The sequence below is a fragment of the Cavia porcellus genome, unplaced genomic scaffold, assembly GCF_034190915.1.
Source record: "Cavia porcellus strain 051 isolate PalLab524CR breed Dunkin Hartley unplaced genomic scaffold, mCavPor4.1 scaffold_13, whole genome shotgun sequence".
In the NCBI taxonomy this organism is placed as follows: Eukaryota; Metazoa; Chordata; class Mammalia; order Rodentia; family Caviidae; genus Cavia; species Cavia porcellus.
The window spans coordinates 15495097-15513303 of NW_026947496.1; the positions used below are offsets into that span (position 1 = coordinate 15495097).

At 45.3% G+C, this 18207-nt stretch overlaps 1 protein-coding gene across 2 annotated transcripts in view; it reads left to right on the top strand.

Annotated features, from left to right (window-relative positions):
- The first annotated feature begins 6381 nt into the window (after positions 1 to 6381).
- Gcnt2 (glucosaminyl (N-acetyl) transferase 2 (I blood group)) overlaps positions 6382 to 18207 on the top strand; it is a 76926-nt gene continuing 65100 nt past the window's right edge. For both annotated transcript variants that reach the window (XM_063259868.1, XM_063259869.1), the window contains exon 1: positions 6382 to 7303. In XM_063259868.1, coding sequence (XP_063115938.1) covers positions 6382 to 7303 — 922 coding nt within the window. The remainder of the gene's footprint in view (positions 7304 to 18207) is intronic.

Sequence of the window (18207 nt, forward strand, 5' to 3'; positions counted from 1 at the left end):
GCTTCCGCCTCCCGAGTGCTGAGATTACAGGAGTGCACCACCATGCCTGGGTTTGTTGTTACTTTCTAAATGCTGCTTGAATGAGAGAGAGGACTGTACTCTTGTTTTCACGTCCTGTTGACTGAGATGGAGTACTCTGAACGTGTGTTTGCTATTTTTTTGGCTGTGTCACTGGTTTTCTGTGCAGTGGGCAAAATCTCTACCGTCTGCTGTTTACTCACCTTCACAAAACTACAGATTACCAGGTCGCTAAAGCAATTGCAAGCTGTTACAGGCGGTTAAGTTAGGTACAAATTAACATGTAGTCCGAGGCGGATGGGCTGTGAAGAAGTCAGTGGAGCATCAAGAAGACATCAGAACTGTGGCTGGAGGCATATCTGAAGAAGGCCGGGCCTCAAGATAAAGATGTGGTGACCAGGCCTATCTGCCTCCCCGGGGTAAACAGCGACTTGGAATTAGACTCTAATTGATATCACCTGCTCCAGGAAGGCCAGCCAGGCATCAGTCACAGGTGGTGACCAGAGCATACAGACCCATCCCTTCCCCAAAACTGTCTTGTTCTTTCCAAGAACCCTTGCTATAATCCATGCACACTTCCCTGTTAAGTCAGTACTGGCTGAGCACTATACTGGTAATTGTATAGGTTGGTTGTAGTTTGACCCATGTGGTACCCACATTGTGGCTTTGCTGTATGAAATATCCCCAACAAGCTGGGTGTGGTGGTGCATGCCTATAATCCCAGCACTTGGGAGGCTGAGGCAGGAGGATCCTTGCAAGTTTGAGACCAAAGTGGCCAACAAAGTGAGCCCAAGGCCAGCCTGAACTACATGGCTAGACCCTGTCTCAAAAAGACCCCTCCAAAATGTGAAAATTAAAAAAAATTACCCCTGACAAAGGACCTCAGTGCACCTCCCCTCCCTGGTAAGCAGTGGCGGTGTAGCAGGCTGAGGCCCTTCCAGGGGGAGAACCACCAGCAGCTCCTGAGATCCGCGCCATGTTGGAACTTAGAACACTGGGAAACCAAGCAAGCAGGTCCCCTCCTTGGTAAGTGAAGCAAAGCGACAGGTCAGTGTTACATCGCCCAGTGACTCCCCAAATACGTGGTTGAGCCAGGTGGGATGGAGAGCCATGCTCCATGCTGTCAGCTGGGACCGAGCCTCGAGAAAGAGGCTGTGACTTCCCAGTGCAAACACGATTGTATATCAGAGCTGAAGCACCCACCCCAAATGATTAGACGCTACCTCAGCTGTGTCGTGCAGATTGCTCTCTCTGCATTTCTTGCCCTCTGCTAATTGCAGAGGTGATCTCTGGCCTCCTACCTAGCCCAGCTCACGGTAGTCACAGCTGTCACAGCTGTCACGTACTTTCCACTGCCCTCATTATCACTTATCCTCCAAGCCACTCCCTTGATGGAGAATCAATAAAACCTGAGTTGGGCTCTGGGCGAGGCCTTTGTGCCAGTGAACACCCTCTTGGCTGGACTTAGGACCCCTTGGCTCCCCGTAACTGTGTTATCTTAATCACCATGGGCTGCACTGGAAGTGGCAGATTGGAATCAGCTCATAGAATTCTAATAACTTCTCCTTGGGATTACAAATATAAACCTTCCTGGACTGACACCACAACGGAAAGGGTTCTCTCTAAGGTATCTTGACAAATGGGGCCAAATTAGGCTCTGAAGTGCCCTTCATCGTGGAGCTTCTGGCCCCCACCTCATGTGGCCTTGATGTGTCCTGCTATTTTAAACTCAGCTATGACAACATACCCTGTTTTCTCCTCTCCTTTTTTTCTTCCTACTTGGCTTTCCCTCAAGGTCTGGAATTAGCCCTGACATCACCGCCAGGCCGGAGCTGGGCACTGGTGGTTTGTTCCACCACCTTCTCAGCACCTGCAGGACACTGATGTGGCCTGGACTTTCGAGTTGCAAAACTGAGACTCAGAGGTGTGGCCTGACCGCCCCGCTAAAAAGGAAGTGGAGCTGGGAGCTGGAGATCCTGGGTCAGCTGTGGAGTCCCCTCCTGCCTGCCACACCCCGAGGGTGGTTTTCTCAAATTCAGCCAAGAGGAAGTAATGTTCTTGGTTCATCCAGAGATTTTCTTTGGCCTCAGAATCCAAGGATCAAGAAGTTTCCCCCGCTCTTTCAAATCCTGTTGTTTCAGGCTGTTTCCTGTGGCTATAAAGAAAACAGTCTTTCAGCATACAATGGGTGCCTGAATTTATCAGTAGCAAATAGAAAAGTAAAAGAGAGAGAGAGAGAGAGAGAGAGAGAGAGAGAGAGAGAGAGAGATGGGCTGGGGATTTAGCTCAGCGGCACAAGCACCTGCCTGGCAAGCATGAGGCTGTGAGTTCCATCTCTGGTACTAGAAAGAGAGAAAGAAAAAGAGAAAGAGAAAGAAGGTAGACAAAAGGACTGGAACCACCCCCCTTTTCCACTATCAACAGCTGAAATTAAGCTCTAAGCAGTTACCTTAGTGCCATTGAGCTCAGTGGATGGCCTGGCATGGGTGTTGATGAAGGTGCCTTGTGAGTGACAAACAATTTCAGGGTGACTTCTCTATACCTTGCCCCATAGCCCCCTTCTGTTTAGAATTGTTGGCATTGCAAAAATCAGATATCAAATTAAATGGAAGGCCCTTTGCTCCGAGGAGCTGGTGGGCAGGAGTTGGTTTATCATGCTGGGGGCTGGTGAGGCAAGCCCAGACCAACAGCTCCGGGTGAGAGTGAGACAGATACTTGTATGCATTTTGTAAGCAGCCAGTATCAAAGCTGGTAGCGGGTTATCATGTAACTGGTTACGGGAATCAGGTTGTATGTTGTCAGGCAGGTTTGTTCCAGGCAGGTTGATCAGAGGGGTTGTTTATCATAAGGAGGGAGAAAACAGGGAGGGAGCTGGGGCTGAGGGGGTGGTTAGAACTAAGCATGCCCCTGGCCAGCTTGTCTCCTCAGGACAGCCCTTAACAATAGAATATGTTTATACATCAGACCAGTAAAGCAGTCCATGGATGCCGTCAGAGTGAGGGAGGTTGGACTGTCTCTAAGTTGTAGCTGACAGGATCAGTCAAGGCTAACTGAGTCTAATGGTCTAATTATGTGGTGGGCTGGGTGAGCACAACTTGCCTTAACAGAGCGTCAAACTACTGATTTTTAACTTTTCCGTCACAGTAGCATTATTTTAATCTAACGTTAAACAGAGAGTCCACCATCTTGTTCTCTTTGGTCCCTCATCTTCCCTGTTATTTCACCCAAAGACAAGAGCACAGAGCCCAGAACTGAGAAAAATGATTAGGATAGAGGACCTGGGAAGCCCAAGGAGCAGGACAGAGGTCCCCATTTGACTGCCGAAGAGAAAAGTCATCAGATAGAGCTGGGTTAATGAAAGAGAAAATAGGTTCATACTCTCATTCTTTTGAAACTAAACAGCATTATCAAAGGTACTATTCCAAATAATTACAAGGGTTTCCAGAGCTCAAAAATGAAAGAGTCCTCAGCATTTCAGGGAAAATACCATGTCTCAGTGTTCGTCAGCTGTAACTAAGCCCCCGGGAGCCATAAATCAGGTGCAGGCGGATGAATTGAGATGTTTTATGTCTGCAGTGTCTGGATGCAGAACCGGATCAAGAATGCAGTGATCCCAAGGAAATCAGCAGGGGCACTGATGACTTATCTGCATCAATTAGGAGAGAATTATATAGACTTCTGATATAGGGGTAATAGACAAATCGCCAAGTAATATAAGGGAAATATTGTAACTCCCAACCTGCTAGATGTCCGAAATGTTGTTTGTGTTCTCTGAAATTGAAGAATGAATTCGAGGTACAAGACTTTGGCCAGGCATGGTGGTGCATGCCTATAATCCCAGCACTCAGGAAACTGAGGCAGGAGAACTACCTGGGCTATATATAGAGTTCAAAGCCAGCCTGAACTATATAGTGGGACTCTGTCTTTAAAAAACAGCACCAAACAAACAAAGAGCTTATTGAGAGAAACAAGAGAACCTGGAAAGTGGGTTCCCTGCCTACTCTGTTTCTCTAGGGTGTTTTATTGCGCAAAGCCATGAGGTGACGTGGGTTCAAGGTGGGATAGAATTATGGTCAACTGGTAAGGTTATGAAAATAGTTTCTTGTGTAACATTGATCCAATGGGAAACCGCAAGATGGGTGTGAGGTGGGACAACACAATGAGAACCAATAAGATTACAGGTACGATCACTTAGGTAATATCGATTAAATGAGGATCCAATGGGAAAGCAAGTCACATAGCAGGAGTACATGGATCCAACAGGCATTTTCCGGGAAGGAATGGGCTAGGGAGGTTTTGTTCCCCACCCAAGGTAATTGATGCCTATTTAAACTATTGATCACTGCTGTTCAGCCCCAAGAGAAGAATGTAAGTGCAGTCCTTCCTCTTTTTCTGGAAGCCTGACCTTCAGTGACTGTGCCTCCAGCCACAATTAACTTCTGCTAAGGCTCAGCCCTGCCTACCTGCCTGTAATAATTATAACTAACTTATCTGCCTACAATAAAAAGATTAAAAATGACTTCAGACATACACAATTAGGCAATGGTGTGTTCATCAACTCATTATCATCGGTGTCTTTCAACGTATACTACGCCAACAATGGAGATATTAAAAATTAAACACAAAGTCCAGGAAAATGGACGCACCTTGAGACCTTAATGCTAAGTTAAATAAATCAGGCGCACAAGCTTAAATGTTGCATGGTTGCTCTATGTGAGAACCTCAAAGATGTTAAGAAGTAGGGAGATAGAGCTTCCTCATACTGCTCACACACATACACACAAACTGGGGTGCGAGGTGTGGTGGTGCACCTGCAACCCCAGTGTTCTAGAAGGCTGAGCAGCGCAAGTTTGAGCCCAGCCTGGGCAACTTAGCAACATAGTGAGCCCCTGTCTCACAATAAAAAAGAGACAGACAGACAGACAAACAGACTACAGACAGACAGACAGAGTTGCCTGCATTCCCGCTGGCTGTGAAACAGACAGCACTGCCTCAGGAGTCCATTAACTTTCAGCTGGGGTGGAGAACTAATGACCACAGAGCACCCCAGCCCTGTGTTCAAAACGCTTGTGACGACAATGTCTAATGCACAATGTCAGGTACAATGTCAGCCTCAGAAAGCAGGATGGAAAAGTCACATCATCTTCTGAGGGGTTTTGTGGGTTTTTGTTTTGTTTTGCTGGGAACTGAACCCATGGCCTCAGGCATGCTAAGCTAGCTCTCTGCCACGGAAGGTCACCTTCAGCTTCCCTCTAAATGGGTTCTGGGTGTGCGTGGTGTCACACACCTGCAACCACAGTGCTCCAGAGCTGCAGGCAGGCTGGGCTACACTGTGAGACCCCACTGCACCCCACCCCACCCCCATGTATCTGTGGGCAAGCGGGTAGATGAGAAAATGGTGTTTTTTGTACAATATCGATAAGACTATGTTGTCTTTTTTCTCTTTCTTGCATTGGGAATTGAATCCAGGCCTTCGCTCTAAGCTACAGTCCCAGCCCACTTTTTATGTTTAATTTTGAGACAAGGAAATTGCCCAAACCAGGGTTCAAACTCACAATCCCCTACCTCAACTTCCTGGGATGACAGTAGTCCAGTTTGGCTTTCTTTTATTTTTTCTTTTCCTTCTTAAACACGGTAACCTTTATTCACCAGAACCTCCTGGTTACTTTGCTCGGTAACTATCTAGATGACCTTCCTCGGCAGTCCGGAAAACAGAGAGCCTTGGCGAGATTCTGGCTCCATCTCCACAGTCAAACGCCGATGTGGAGAGGAAGGAGGAGGTATTTGTGGAAAAAGACAGGTTAGGCCATTTATTTCCGAGCATGACTTTTTTTATTGACAGAACATCTCTCCAGGCGGTGTTCACGTGCCTGGGACCCAGGCTTTTAACTTGGCAGCGCTGTTTAAGCAAACAAATCCATTCAGTCGAATGCAATGATTAACAGGAAGCTGAGCACAGACACAGTTTGAGCCCCGCTGGGAGAAAAGACAGGGTCTGAAGTTGCAGAGCTGTGACTTGCAGAATGGTCACCTCACCCGCATGACTTGCCCTGGAAATAAGGAGACGCCCTGGCACCTGGGAGTGGTTTTGTGTATTAACAGGGATCCAGAGAATGGGAGAACCAGCGGGGTGTGGCAAATGTCCCAGGAAGCTTCTTGGGAAATGTGTCAAAGAAAAGGAAAAACACAACTGAACTGTAAGTGAAGACGGAAGGGGAAGGGAGAAAAAGCCCAAAGATGTTAGCAGCTGATTAGAACCGCATTCACCACAGGAACCATGTGGGAGCCTGGACAAGCTGTAAGTTAAAGCCATCAGTGTGCTGATGGTGTCTCAGAAGGCGGACTCGTTTCCTGGTGCTCACGATGGTCTCATGCAAGTACTGTCTCTTTAGCGTCTCTCTGCTTAGCGTCCTGATTTTTGTATTCATTTATAACAAAAAGTTACAGGAGGACAGGCATTTGCTGAGGACAGCCCTGTTGAATGCCTCTCTCTTAGCAGAAACTTGTGTGGAGCTGCTTAGGGGGGAGGTTTTCCACCTAAAAGAAAATGCATTGAAAACAACCTTCACCGAATCCACCTGTTTCGAGTACAGAGTGCAGAGTCATTACATAACCCAGACGCTCTCCGAAGAAGAAGCCGCCTTCCCCCTGGCCTTCACCATGACGATCCACAAAGACTTTGGCACTTTTGAGAGGCTCTTCAGGGCAGTCTACATGCCCCAGAATGTCTACTGCGTGCATGTGGACAGGAAGGCAAGAGCTACGTTCAGGCTTCAGGTGGAGCAGTTGCTGAGCTGCTTCCCCAACGCCTTCCTGGCCTCCAGGATGGAGCCGGTGGTCTACGGTGGGATTTCCAGGCTCCAGGCCGACCTGAACTGCCTGAGGGACCTGGTGGCCTCCGAGGTGCCCTGGAAGTACGTCATCAACACCTGCGGGCAGGATTTCCCACTGAAGACCAACAAGGAGATCGTCCAGCACCTGAAGGGATTCAAAGGGAAGAACATCACCCCCGGGGTGCTGCCCCCAGCGCACGCGGTGGGGAGGACTAAGTACGTGCATCAAGAATTACTAGACAGCAAAAATTCCTACGTGCACAAAACAGCACAGTTAAAACCCCCTCCTCCTCACAATATGACCATCTACTTTGGCTCTGCCTATGTGGCCCTCACAAGGGAATTTGCTAACTTTGTGCTGCAGGACCAGCAAGCACTGGACTTACTTTCCTGGTCCAAGGACACCTACAGTCCCGATGAGCATTTCTGGGTGACACTTAACAGGATTCCTGGTGAGTGTGTCTCTTTATTCTGTTGCTGTCATGTGAGACGTGTTCTCCGGGTTCTCCGTCTGTCTCCCAGCTGGCCGGGAATCCCTGAGCTCACGTGATCCTCCAGGGCAGCTGCCACTGCAGACACAGCACCCAGGCCGGCTCCTGTTTGGTTTTTATGATTAAAAGTGATAGGATCAATACTGAAAAACTGCTAAAAGACAGTAAAAAAACATTTAACATTTCAGACTTCTTTACAGTCTCAGATGTTAGGTTAATTTTAGTTTCCAACCTATTTTATTTTTTTAAAAAATTCCAAATACAATGATTTGGATGTGACAATGGTAAATACATTGTGTATTTTCATCTTCAAATCACCTACTGAGAGTTCAAGATATCTGCATTCAGTCATCCAAACAATACCAGCACAAACCTTTCTCTTCAATGAACTCAAAGAAATCAGCAGTATAACTATCTTACCTATCTGTTATGTAGATGGTTTCTTTCAGTTCCTCACACTAGTGAGACAATAATATTTACACAGGTGAATCTGATTTATTTCACTTATGAATGTGGTCTCAGGTTGCATCCATTTACCTGTAAAAGTCTTGAGTTTATTAGATGTTAATTTTAATAGGAAATATTGATGTTTATTGATTTTATCCTGTGTCAGAAATCATAAATATATGTCAGTGGGATTCAGTGTGTCCTTTGTGATATGCACCCAGCTTCCCATACTAAATTAGCATAACAGTAGAAGGAGCAGGGTAATGACTTTAAGTTTTCCATTCTCAGATTCTTTCCTGGAATTAAATCAGAAATTTGGAGCAGTTTAAGGATTTCCGGTATCTTCATTGTATAGATAAAGATATTCCTGCATGGCTCGACCAGGTGCTCAGATCATCTGGCCTATAAAATCGAGCTGGTGATAAGCGGAGTCTCCAAAGCCTGGTGTTCTGGCTCTGATTTTGTCTCAGTGGTCACTAATTTAATTCCACCGGTTCCAAATGATTTGAATAATCTCTAAGTGTTTACCAGCTCAGCAAGTAGTTCAATTCAAAATAAAAATTTAGATTCAAAGTTCAAGGAAAAAAAATGGTTGGAGTCAATCGAAGGATCCAATTCATGGCTTCTGTAGCTTGGTGATTCCACCCTGGTCTGGACTCACCGTGGTCAGGCTCAGTTCTTGAACGGTCTCTTCCTCTGCTGTCCATCTTCTGGGGAGTCTCGGGTGACCCCACTGCTGAGGCTTTTTTATTTGCACATGTACAAAGCCTCCTAGACTCAATGCTTTTTAAATCTAACTTTCTTGCAGCAGGAAGGAATGATGTAGTGGTCAAAAGAAGCAGGATTTATGAAGGGCGTGGTAGCACATGCCTATAATCCCAGCATTCTGGGAAGCTGAGGCAGGAGGATGGCAAATTCAAACTCAGCCTGGGCAGCCTAACAATTTAGCAAGACTTCATCTTAAAATAAAAAATAAAGTCTGGTAATGTAGCACAGTGTAAATGCCCTTTTGATTCCCCGTACAAAACAAAAAGAAGCAGACTTTAAGAAAGTCAGGCAGGGCCAGGGATATAGCTCAGTAGCATAGGCACCTGCCTGTCAAGTACAGGGTCCTGAGTTCAATTCCGAGTACTCAAAAAAAAAATTTTTTTTTCCGGCTGTCCCCCACCAAGGGCTGGTTACATAGGACAATAAATGTCACAGATCCCGAAAGTGGGCCGGGGATTTAGCTAAGAGGCATAAGCGCCTGCCTGGCAAGTGAGAAGGTATGAATTTGATACTCCTACCAGAAAAAAAAAAAAAATCCTGAAAGTAAAAAGTAAAAACGTCCCTGGGGGTTGCGTCGGCTTCTCCACAATGGAGATTTTCCACACTCTGAGGCAGACCTTGAGAGGAGACAGCCACCCAGCAGTTTCAAAGGGAAGGAAATGGCCATTGTTTTTCAAGAAAAGGTCAAAACAAATAAAAAGAATATTCTCCCTGAAAAGACTTGCAGAGGCTTCACTAAAACGTGGGCTGTGGGTCCCACTCTTGGAGCAGGGCTGTTGTAAAGGTCTTTGTTGGTTTTATCTTACATACACAAAACGGAAGAGTATTCAGCCTCGCGGTGGATCTGGGGGAGCGGATGGGTCATAGCAGAATCCAAGGGCTGGAAGGGCTGGGTGGCGAGGAGGCAAAGGTCAGCACAGAGCTGCTAAGGGGACGAGGGACTCTTCCACCCCGAGCGTCCATGCTGACAATCGGTTTCTCTTCTCTTCATTCATTTGTTCGATTAGTTCTTCAGATTGAATCCAGGAGTTCACACAGAGCAACATCCCTGGGCATTTTTAATTTTCAAACAGGGTCTTGCTAAATTCTTGAATTGCCCAGGTTGAGCTTGAATTTGCCATCCTCCTGCCTTGGCCTTCTAGGGTGCCTTTGTTATCAATTTCTCTCTCTCTCTCTCTCTCTCTCTCTCTCTCTCTGTCTCTGTCTCTGTCTCTCTCTCTCACTCTGTGTGTGTGTGTGTGTGTGTGTGTGTGTGTGTGTGTGTGTTTTCCAGACAGAGTTTCGCTATGTAGTTTAGGCTAGTCTCAAACTTGCAGGGTTCCTCCTGCCTCAGCCTCCAGAGTGCTGGGATTACAGGCCAGTCTGTGCCACCACACCAGGCCTATAATCAACTTTTTGAACTGAAAGTTGAACACCCTGACTTTCCAACGTGATCTGTGTATCAAAACTGAATTTTAACACCAAAACACCATTTCAGCAAAGCAATGGAAACATTCGCTGATTCGTGCATTTTAAAAACCTACATGAGTTAGCATCTGGAGTGGTTTCCTGTTTCCTGCACACACACCTTCCTTTCTCACAGCCCTCGTGGGTCCAGTCAACTCTCGCCACCCCGGGGGCAGGCTTGCGCACAGACCACACACTCAGGGGCTGAGGGGTCCAGGGACAAGTGGCTGCCTGGTTTAATGATTAATCCTCCTCGGTAGAAACCCCGTGGCGAGGGCTTTTCTAGTTTATATGTACAGATGGGAAAGCATTTTAAGATTTTCCTTGTTAATTCCGGTGACTGTTGGCTTATTATTCTGATTCTCAAAAAAGTGTTAAGGCCAGCAAAAAAAAAAAAAAAAAAAAAAAAAAAATCTTACAGCAGAAATAACATGCAGGGAATTGGAACACTGGCAAAAGCAAATAGAACGTGCACCACATACCTAATTTTTTGTGTTTTGTGTGAGCCTGATTTTGTTTTGTTTTGCTTTCTGTGTGTTTTTGCCTTTTTGAGACAGGATCTCACCACGCAGTTCAGGCTGGCCTTGAACTCACTTTGTAGCCCAGGCTGGTATTGAACTCACCATGATCCTCCTGCCTCAGCCTCCCGAGTGCTGGGATTACAGGAGTGTGCCACCATGCCTGGTTCGGAAGTTTATACCTGTATATGATATATCTCGCTTCATCTTTTTTTCCCTCCTTTCAACCTCTCTTCTCTGCTTGTTTACAAAAGGTTTGTTTTCATTTTTTCTTCTTTTCTTCTTATCCCTTCTTTCCTGCTCCCCCCAGCCCGTTCCTCTTCTCATTTGGACATTTCTTTGCATTTCCTAAGATCTGTTATATATATATTTTGGCCCTTATTTACACTTCTGGCTTATCACACTGGAGAAATGATACAATATTTACACATGTATGTCTGGGTGCATCCACTTAGCTAGCAATGTCTCAGGTCAGAGACTGTGATGCCTCCTGCCTTGCCTTTGTTACCCAGAATTGCCTGTGCTTTTCTAGATTCCCTCCTGGTTCCAAATGAATTTCAGGATTGTTTTCTCTAACTCTGTGAAATATGCTGTTGGACTTTTGATCAAGATTGTATTAAATCTGTCTAACAATTTTCAAAATATGCCCATTTTCACTGTATTTATTCTTCTTGCCCAAGAACAGGGGCCATCTTTCCATTTTCTGATGTTCTCTTTGATCTCCTTTTTCAGAGTATTGTAGTTTTCAACGTAGAAATATTTTACTTTATTAGCTTGCTTCCTAGTTCATTTTTTGGATGCTATTTCATATTTTAGATGCTATGTATCCAGCTGGATACAAATAAATTTGATTATTAAATCTAGAAATTCTTTTGGTGACATTTTTGGGGTCTTCTATGTAAAGCATTGTATCCTCTACCAATAATGATAATTTAACTTCTTCCTTCCCTGTCCTTATTCCTTTTCTCTTTCTCTCTCTCTCTCTCTCTCCCTCTCCCTCTCTCTCTCTCTCTCTCTCTCATCTTCTTGCTCCGGCTAATGTCTCCAGAGCTATATTGAATAACAGTGATGATACTGGGCACCTTGTTTGCTCCTGGTTTTAGAGTGAAAGCTTTCTATTTTTGTCTACTTAGTATGACGTTGGCTGTTGATTTGTCATAAATGGCTTTTAAGAGATTGAAATAAAGATCTTGTAGTGCAATTATCTGTAGGAAGGTTTTTTTTTTTTATCATGAATGGGTGTTGGACTTTGTCAAATGCTTTTTCCACATCTGTTGAGATGATCCTATAGTTTTTGTCCTTTGCTGTTAATACTGTGTATTAAATTTATTGATTTACACTGGATGTGGTGGTGCACACCTGTAATTCCAACATTTGAGAGACTGAGGCAAGAGGATTGCTGCAAATTCAAGATCAGCCTGGGCTACAAAGTGAACTCAAGGCCACTCAAAAAGACAAAAAAAAAGTATTGAATTATATGTGTTGAACAATCCCTGCATCCCCAGGATGAATCCTACTTGGTCATGGTCTATAATCCTCTTGATACTTTGCTGCATTCTGTTCACCAGTATCCTACAGAGTATTTTTGCATCTGTGTTCATTAGGGGTAGTGGTTTGTAGTTCTCTTTATTGGTTGGATCCTTCTCTGACTTGGGTATCAGGATGCTGAGAGCACTGCTTCCCTTTCAATTTCATTGAAGAGTCTGAAAAGTTGCAGCATTAGGTCTTCTCTAAATTTTTTGTAGAATTCGTCAGTAAACCTGTCAGGGCCTGGGCCTTTTATTATTTTATTTTATTTTATTTTTTGGTTCTGGGAATCAAATTCACAACCTCGCACTCACTAGTCAGGTGCTTTCACTGCTGACCTAAATCCCCAGCCCACTGGGCCTTTTTTGTTGGTAATTTCACTGACTGCTATTGGTTTATTTAGAATTTTATCTCTTTTTGATCCTGCTTTGCTTGTCTGTATGTGTACAGGACTCTGTATTCCTTCTGTGTTTTCCATCTTAATAGAATACAGATTCTCTGAGTAGGTATTACTTTTCTGGATTTCTGTAGGATCTGTTGTGATTTCACCCTTTTCATTCCTAATTGCATGGATTTGAGTCTTGCTTTTTTGGATAACGTTGGCTAAGGGTTTTTAAGTTTTATTTAATCTTTCAAAGAACCAATTCTTCAATTCTTTGATTTTTTTTTTTTTGTATTGTTTTCTTAGACTCCATTGCATAGTATCTACTCTAATCTTTTAAATTTCTTCCTTCATATGAGCTTTGGGCTGGATTGCTCTTCTTTTTCTAGAAGCTTGAGGTTCAACATTAGAGTGTTTATTTAAGTTGCTCAGTTTTTCTGTTATGGGAATCATCGCTATAAATTTCCCTCCTAGGACTGCTTTCTATTGCATCCCATAAATTCTGGTATGTTGTACTGGCATTAGCATTTAATAGTAGAAACTCTCTGACTTCATTGATTTCACCTGTGACCCATTGGTTATTCAGGAGGGTGCTATTTCCATGTGTTTATGAAGTTCTTGTGGCTTCTTTTGCATTGATTTTCAATTTCACTGCACTATGGTGTGATAATACACATCAGATAATTCAATCCCTTTGCATTTACTTAAGCATGTTCTGTGAGCTAGTAGCCACATATCTGATTATATTTTTAATTTTTTACTTTCTGTTGGATGTTTTAAAAATTTTTATTAGTATGTTTGTGGTACATGTATATAACATACATCTAATTCTTTTTGAATGTTTGAGTCAGGGTCTTGTGTATTTTAGGCTGTTCTTGACTCACTATACATCTCAGACTGATCTTGAAGTTGTGGCGATCCTCCTTCCTCAGCTCTCTGAGTGCTAGGATTACTGTCATGCACCACCATGCCTGTCTCATCTTTACTCTTTATTCCTCCCTCCAACTCTTGGTCCTTTCACATATTGAACGTTAGATCTTCTAAAACTCACTCTAAAAGTAAGAGGTGAGATTAATTTCAATAGTGGACTTGATTTAACTCCCACTGGAAAACATCCCCTCTGCAAATGCAGCCGCTGTGGTCATGGACAGAGCCCGCGAGCCTGGTGTCTGTCTGTCTGTCTGTCTGTCTGCGCTGCGCAGGCGCCGTGGTCTAAGCCGGCGGTACGTGGGTCTCAGCATCTGCATCTCTGCCTGTTTGCCTGTGTCTGCCTCTTTTTCCTTCCCTGAAGTTTTTGTCGGTGCCCCAGGCTGTGCTTGCTCCCCGGGTCTGCCAACCCGCAGCTTTTGCTTCTTAGATGCAGGCTGCTCTGACTCCCCGCCTCTCCGAGGCCAGCGTTCCCGGGAAATCTTGTCTGAGCCGTGGGGCACTGAGGCCAAGCGCCTTGCACGCTCCGTCCTAGCGTGGTCACTCAGGAGCTGGACGGGCCTGCCTGCGATGGGGATGCTCAGGGACTTCGTTTCACTGCTCCCTGTGTGTCGTGGGTGTAAGGCCCTGATAACTCACCAGGGATTTCTGCTTTGCTTGCTTCGAAGGAATATTTCAAATACAGCACTTGGGGTGTGGCCCAGAGGTAGAGGGGAGCCCTGGTTCTACCCAGTCCCTGCAGAAACACACAAGAGCAACAAGAAGAAAGACAACAACAAATTCAAATCAAACAGGACTGCGTGGGAGTTTGTTTCCAACTCATATTAAAGTAGAAATGATGAACTGGGCGTGCTGGCACACAGCTGTAATCCCAGCACTAGGGAGGCTGAGGCAGGAGGATCGTTGCAAGTTCAAGACCAGCCTGGACTACAAAGTGAGCTCAAGGCCAGCCTGAACTGTATAGAGAGACCCTGTCTCAAAAAGACAAAAAATAAAATAAAATCTATTATTGGGCTGGGGATATAGGTCAGTGGCATAGTGGCTGCTTGGTAAGCATGAGATATTGAATTCAATTCCTTGTACTAAAATAATAATAAGATATATTATTTCTCAAGATGGAATCTGCCTTACTAAAACTGTGCATTTTGCATGTTCACACATATTACATCAAAAAGTGGGTTGTGGAATATGGTGGTCTAGACAGACTCCTTCTCTTTGTTGGCTGGTCTGTCTTCTGGATCTTGGACATGAGCAGAGACATGAGCCCATTTCAATGCTTGCTGACCTCTGAGCAGTAATTCCTTTTCTGAAAACCAGGATGCAGCATTTCTTTGTACAGGGACCTGTCTTCATTTTATGCTGAGGAAGGTTTGTAGATTGGAGAGAAGGAAGGCGCTGGGGGTTGGGTCCTCCTGAACTGCAGCCAGATGGCATCAGAGTGCCTTTTAGACTTAAGTGGATGCAGATCTGCATGCTCTGGGGAGGCACTCAGTCTTGCCAGTGGGAGTTGGAAGCCAACGCCCCTGAGCTGAAAGCCTGGCTTGGCCATCAAGAGTCTGTTTATCTCCAGAGCAGATGCTGGATTTCCCTGAGCTTAATGCTGCACCTTGCCAGGGCTAAAGCATTGCCTGTAGGAAAGTCAGAGCATGTGAAATGCATCTGATGCACTGCACAAAGAGAGAAGAAACAGATAGGTGAGCTTATTAGACGCTGGTTCTTGGGGTCTTAGTGTTGCTGTTCTAAAACTTCTATGTGCAGCAACAGCAAAACAAAATCCGGGCACTGCTTGGTTTGGAAAGCATGGGTGTGATTTTCTGTTAGAAATCAGGTATTCTCTCAGCTACAGTATTCTTCACAATGTCACCTGCCCGCAGTCTCTTGCAGGGAGCAATATTCTGGGACCAACTTTAGTAGGAATTAGCATTCTAAGACTAGTCTCACCAAGAAGAAGTAACATAACAGGGCTAGTTTTACCAGGAAATAGCATTGTACGACTAGTTAGAAGCCTCTCATGGGGCTCGTGTCACTTGAGTTTGGTCCTAAAACAAATGGTCTCCATTTGCAGCTGTCTCTTTCTTCCAGAATGCCGTGTGTGTGTGTGTGTGTGTGTGTGTGTGTGTGTGCCTTGCGACTGAACTACTCTTTTATTTTTATTTTTTATTTTGAGACAAGGTCTTCTTAAGTTGCTAGATTGCCCAAGCTGGTTTTGAACTTGTGGCTCAGCAGCCTCAGCATCCCGGAGTGCTGGGCTTACCTGGGTGTGGCTTGCAATGCACAACTTTTGCTGCTCTTTCTAATCCACTGTCCTTGAGATCCATTTGATGAAAGGTCACATCTCAGCTTCGGAGATTACACATCAGCTCCTCGGAAGAGACAAAGAAATAGCCTACCCAGCTCTGTACATATCTTTGGAGATAGGGCCGAGTTTATCCAAAATGGAGATATTTGCTCTTCTTTTCAAGGAGCGTCGTTTGGATAATACATTAATACATGCAAGTTCTTATGTTACTGAGCTTGTGATTTAGGCTAGCACCTGCCAGAGTTCCTCCACCACTCATTTGTCATTTGGATATTTACAACAGTTCACATTTCTTGTTTTCTCCTTATTAGGAATGAAGTCAGTGTCAGATTCCTGTAATGCTGTCTGTCACTCTGACTCCTTCCAGCCTCAGTGTAAAATCCTAGCTGTTGTGATCAAGGGTAGCCCTCTGCCTTGCAGAATTTCCCACTCCAGTGCTGAGCCCTTCGAGATGGTTTCCAGCTGATCTTGTGCATTTGTAGGACTTGGTCCCGATCCTCCAGCCGAGCCCCAGCCGCTGTCATCTCAGCACTGAACAAAGAAAGGTCAGGGAGTGAAGAACGTAGGAGCTCCCCAGACTTTAAGAGCAATAAAGGAGGGCTGAGGCCCGACTGGCAATGAAGGAAAAGGTGAGGTTAGGAAAGAAACCGGATGCGAGGAGCAGTCACTGTAAACTTGTGGGATCCAAGGGCGAGGTGTTTGTTTTTTTTTTTTTTACAGGTACCAATCAAATAATTCTTTCCATGAGCACCATCAGGCACTGATCGTTAAAGAGTGCTTCCTTCTTTACCTATCTCATGGAAAGGCCTAAATTTCAAAATCTCAGAAAGGCAGTGTCCCTAGGCTCCAAAAGGAAAAGAAAGCTGAATCCAGGGTCGGGTGGACTTTTAGGTGGAAGCACAGTGTGATAAATGTTAGCTCTACAGATGGTGCAATTTCTGTCCCCAGGCAGCTCCCACGGTGGCCTTGCTTGGTTGAGGATGTAAGATAAAGCTTTCTCAGGATGAAATTCTACAGAACAGAGAGGTTCTCTTTCCCCAACAAGGAATGAGCATCAGGGTGATCATGGTGTTTAATTTGATTTAATCATGCATCTTTGCACAAATCCCCAGCATTGTTTCTGGCTCAGGAGAAATTCTAAACAAATCTTGTACTTGGCCTGGTCCCAGAGACGGCTTTTTCTTCAAGGAGCTCTGGTTCTGTGGACTAGAGAATAGTATTTAGGCATCAACATCTGGGCACACAGGCTGTGGTAATGCACACCTATAATCCCAGCACCCGGGAGGCTGAGGCAGGAGGATTACTGTGAGTTCGAGGCCAGCCTGAGCTACATATTGAGATTCTGTCTCAAAAAAGTCAAACCAAACCAGAGTGGTTTTCTGAGCAGCAAAGAAGTTAGAAGTTCTTTTTCTTATTTTGGGACTGAGTGCTGGCCCATTTTACTCTGAGACAGGGTCTCCATAGGTCACTAAGATGCGTTGGCTGGTCACTTGACCCTCTTTTACCTCTGTCTCCATGAGTGCTGGGTTCTAGACATGTACCAGCACAGTGGGCTTGGAAAGGAAATTTCTAGCATTTCTGGCTTAGGTGCACCCTCTGTAGTCATGATGTCAAAATGGGAGAGAAAATAAGGTGTTCAGGTGGGGGAGAGTATCTGCCTCTCTGAAAGCAAGCACAGCTGTCCCCATTCTCAAGGTCTCTGCAGAAAGCAGATCTGGCCCTGATTCAGACAGCCCAAGGCCTCTCTGAAAGAACACAGGAGGGGACTGTGACAAAGGGCCAGCTGAACCTGGCTGCTCACACTCAAGTACTGGTGATGGCCTGTTAGCGTGAGCTAGGCCAAGACCAGTGGCCTGAGTTTCAGCCTTCTGACATTCACCATCAGAGTGAGCTTTTTGTGTTGTCTTGTTTTGTCTTTTCAGATGTCATGAAGGCTGACCTCAAACTCACTAGATAGCCCAGGCTGGTCTTGAACTTGCAGCAATCCTCCTGCCTCAGCCTCCTGAGGGCTAGGATTACAGGTGTTTGCCACCGCCCCCAGCCTCCTACTGTCCCATGGCTTCTTTTTTGCTAAGAAAGAGACAGGGCTATATGGTGATGAGGTTAGCTGGGGTTGGGGGCACAGAGAGGGAGGAAGTCCTGAACAGGAAGTTCACTTCTGGGGGAAATGCCAGGGTCTCTGGGATGGACACTACAGGAGACTGGACCACAGTGACACCTGCAGGTCTGCGTTATCCCAGCAGCTCTGATGCCCACTCACCTACGTAACTTTCCGGGAGGACCATGACTTATTCCCCTCATCACTGCTGGTGGATAAAGAACTGTCTCCATCCCCCAAAAAATATCCACGATGTGCTACTTGTGGGAGCACGCAGGTAACTTCTATGCTAATTCTTTATTTCCTCTAAGGGATTTGATGTGTTTGTGCAAACATCACACACAGCCCAGGATCCACTATGTTTAACAGCAGGGCTTCTTTTCACCTGGGTCTGTCCTTTGTCTCACTGGAAACACACAGCACACTCTCCCTTTCTTCTGTCTGGCAGTTTTC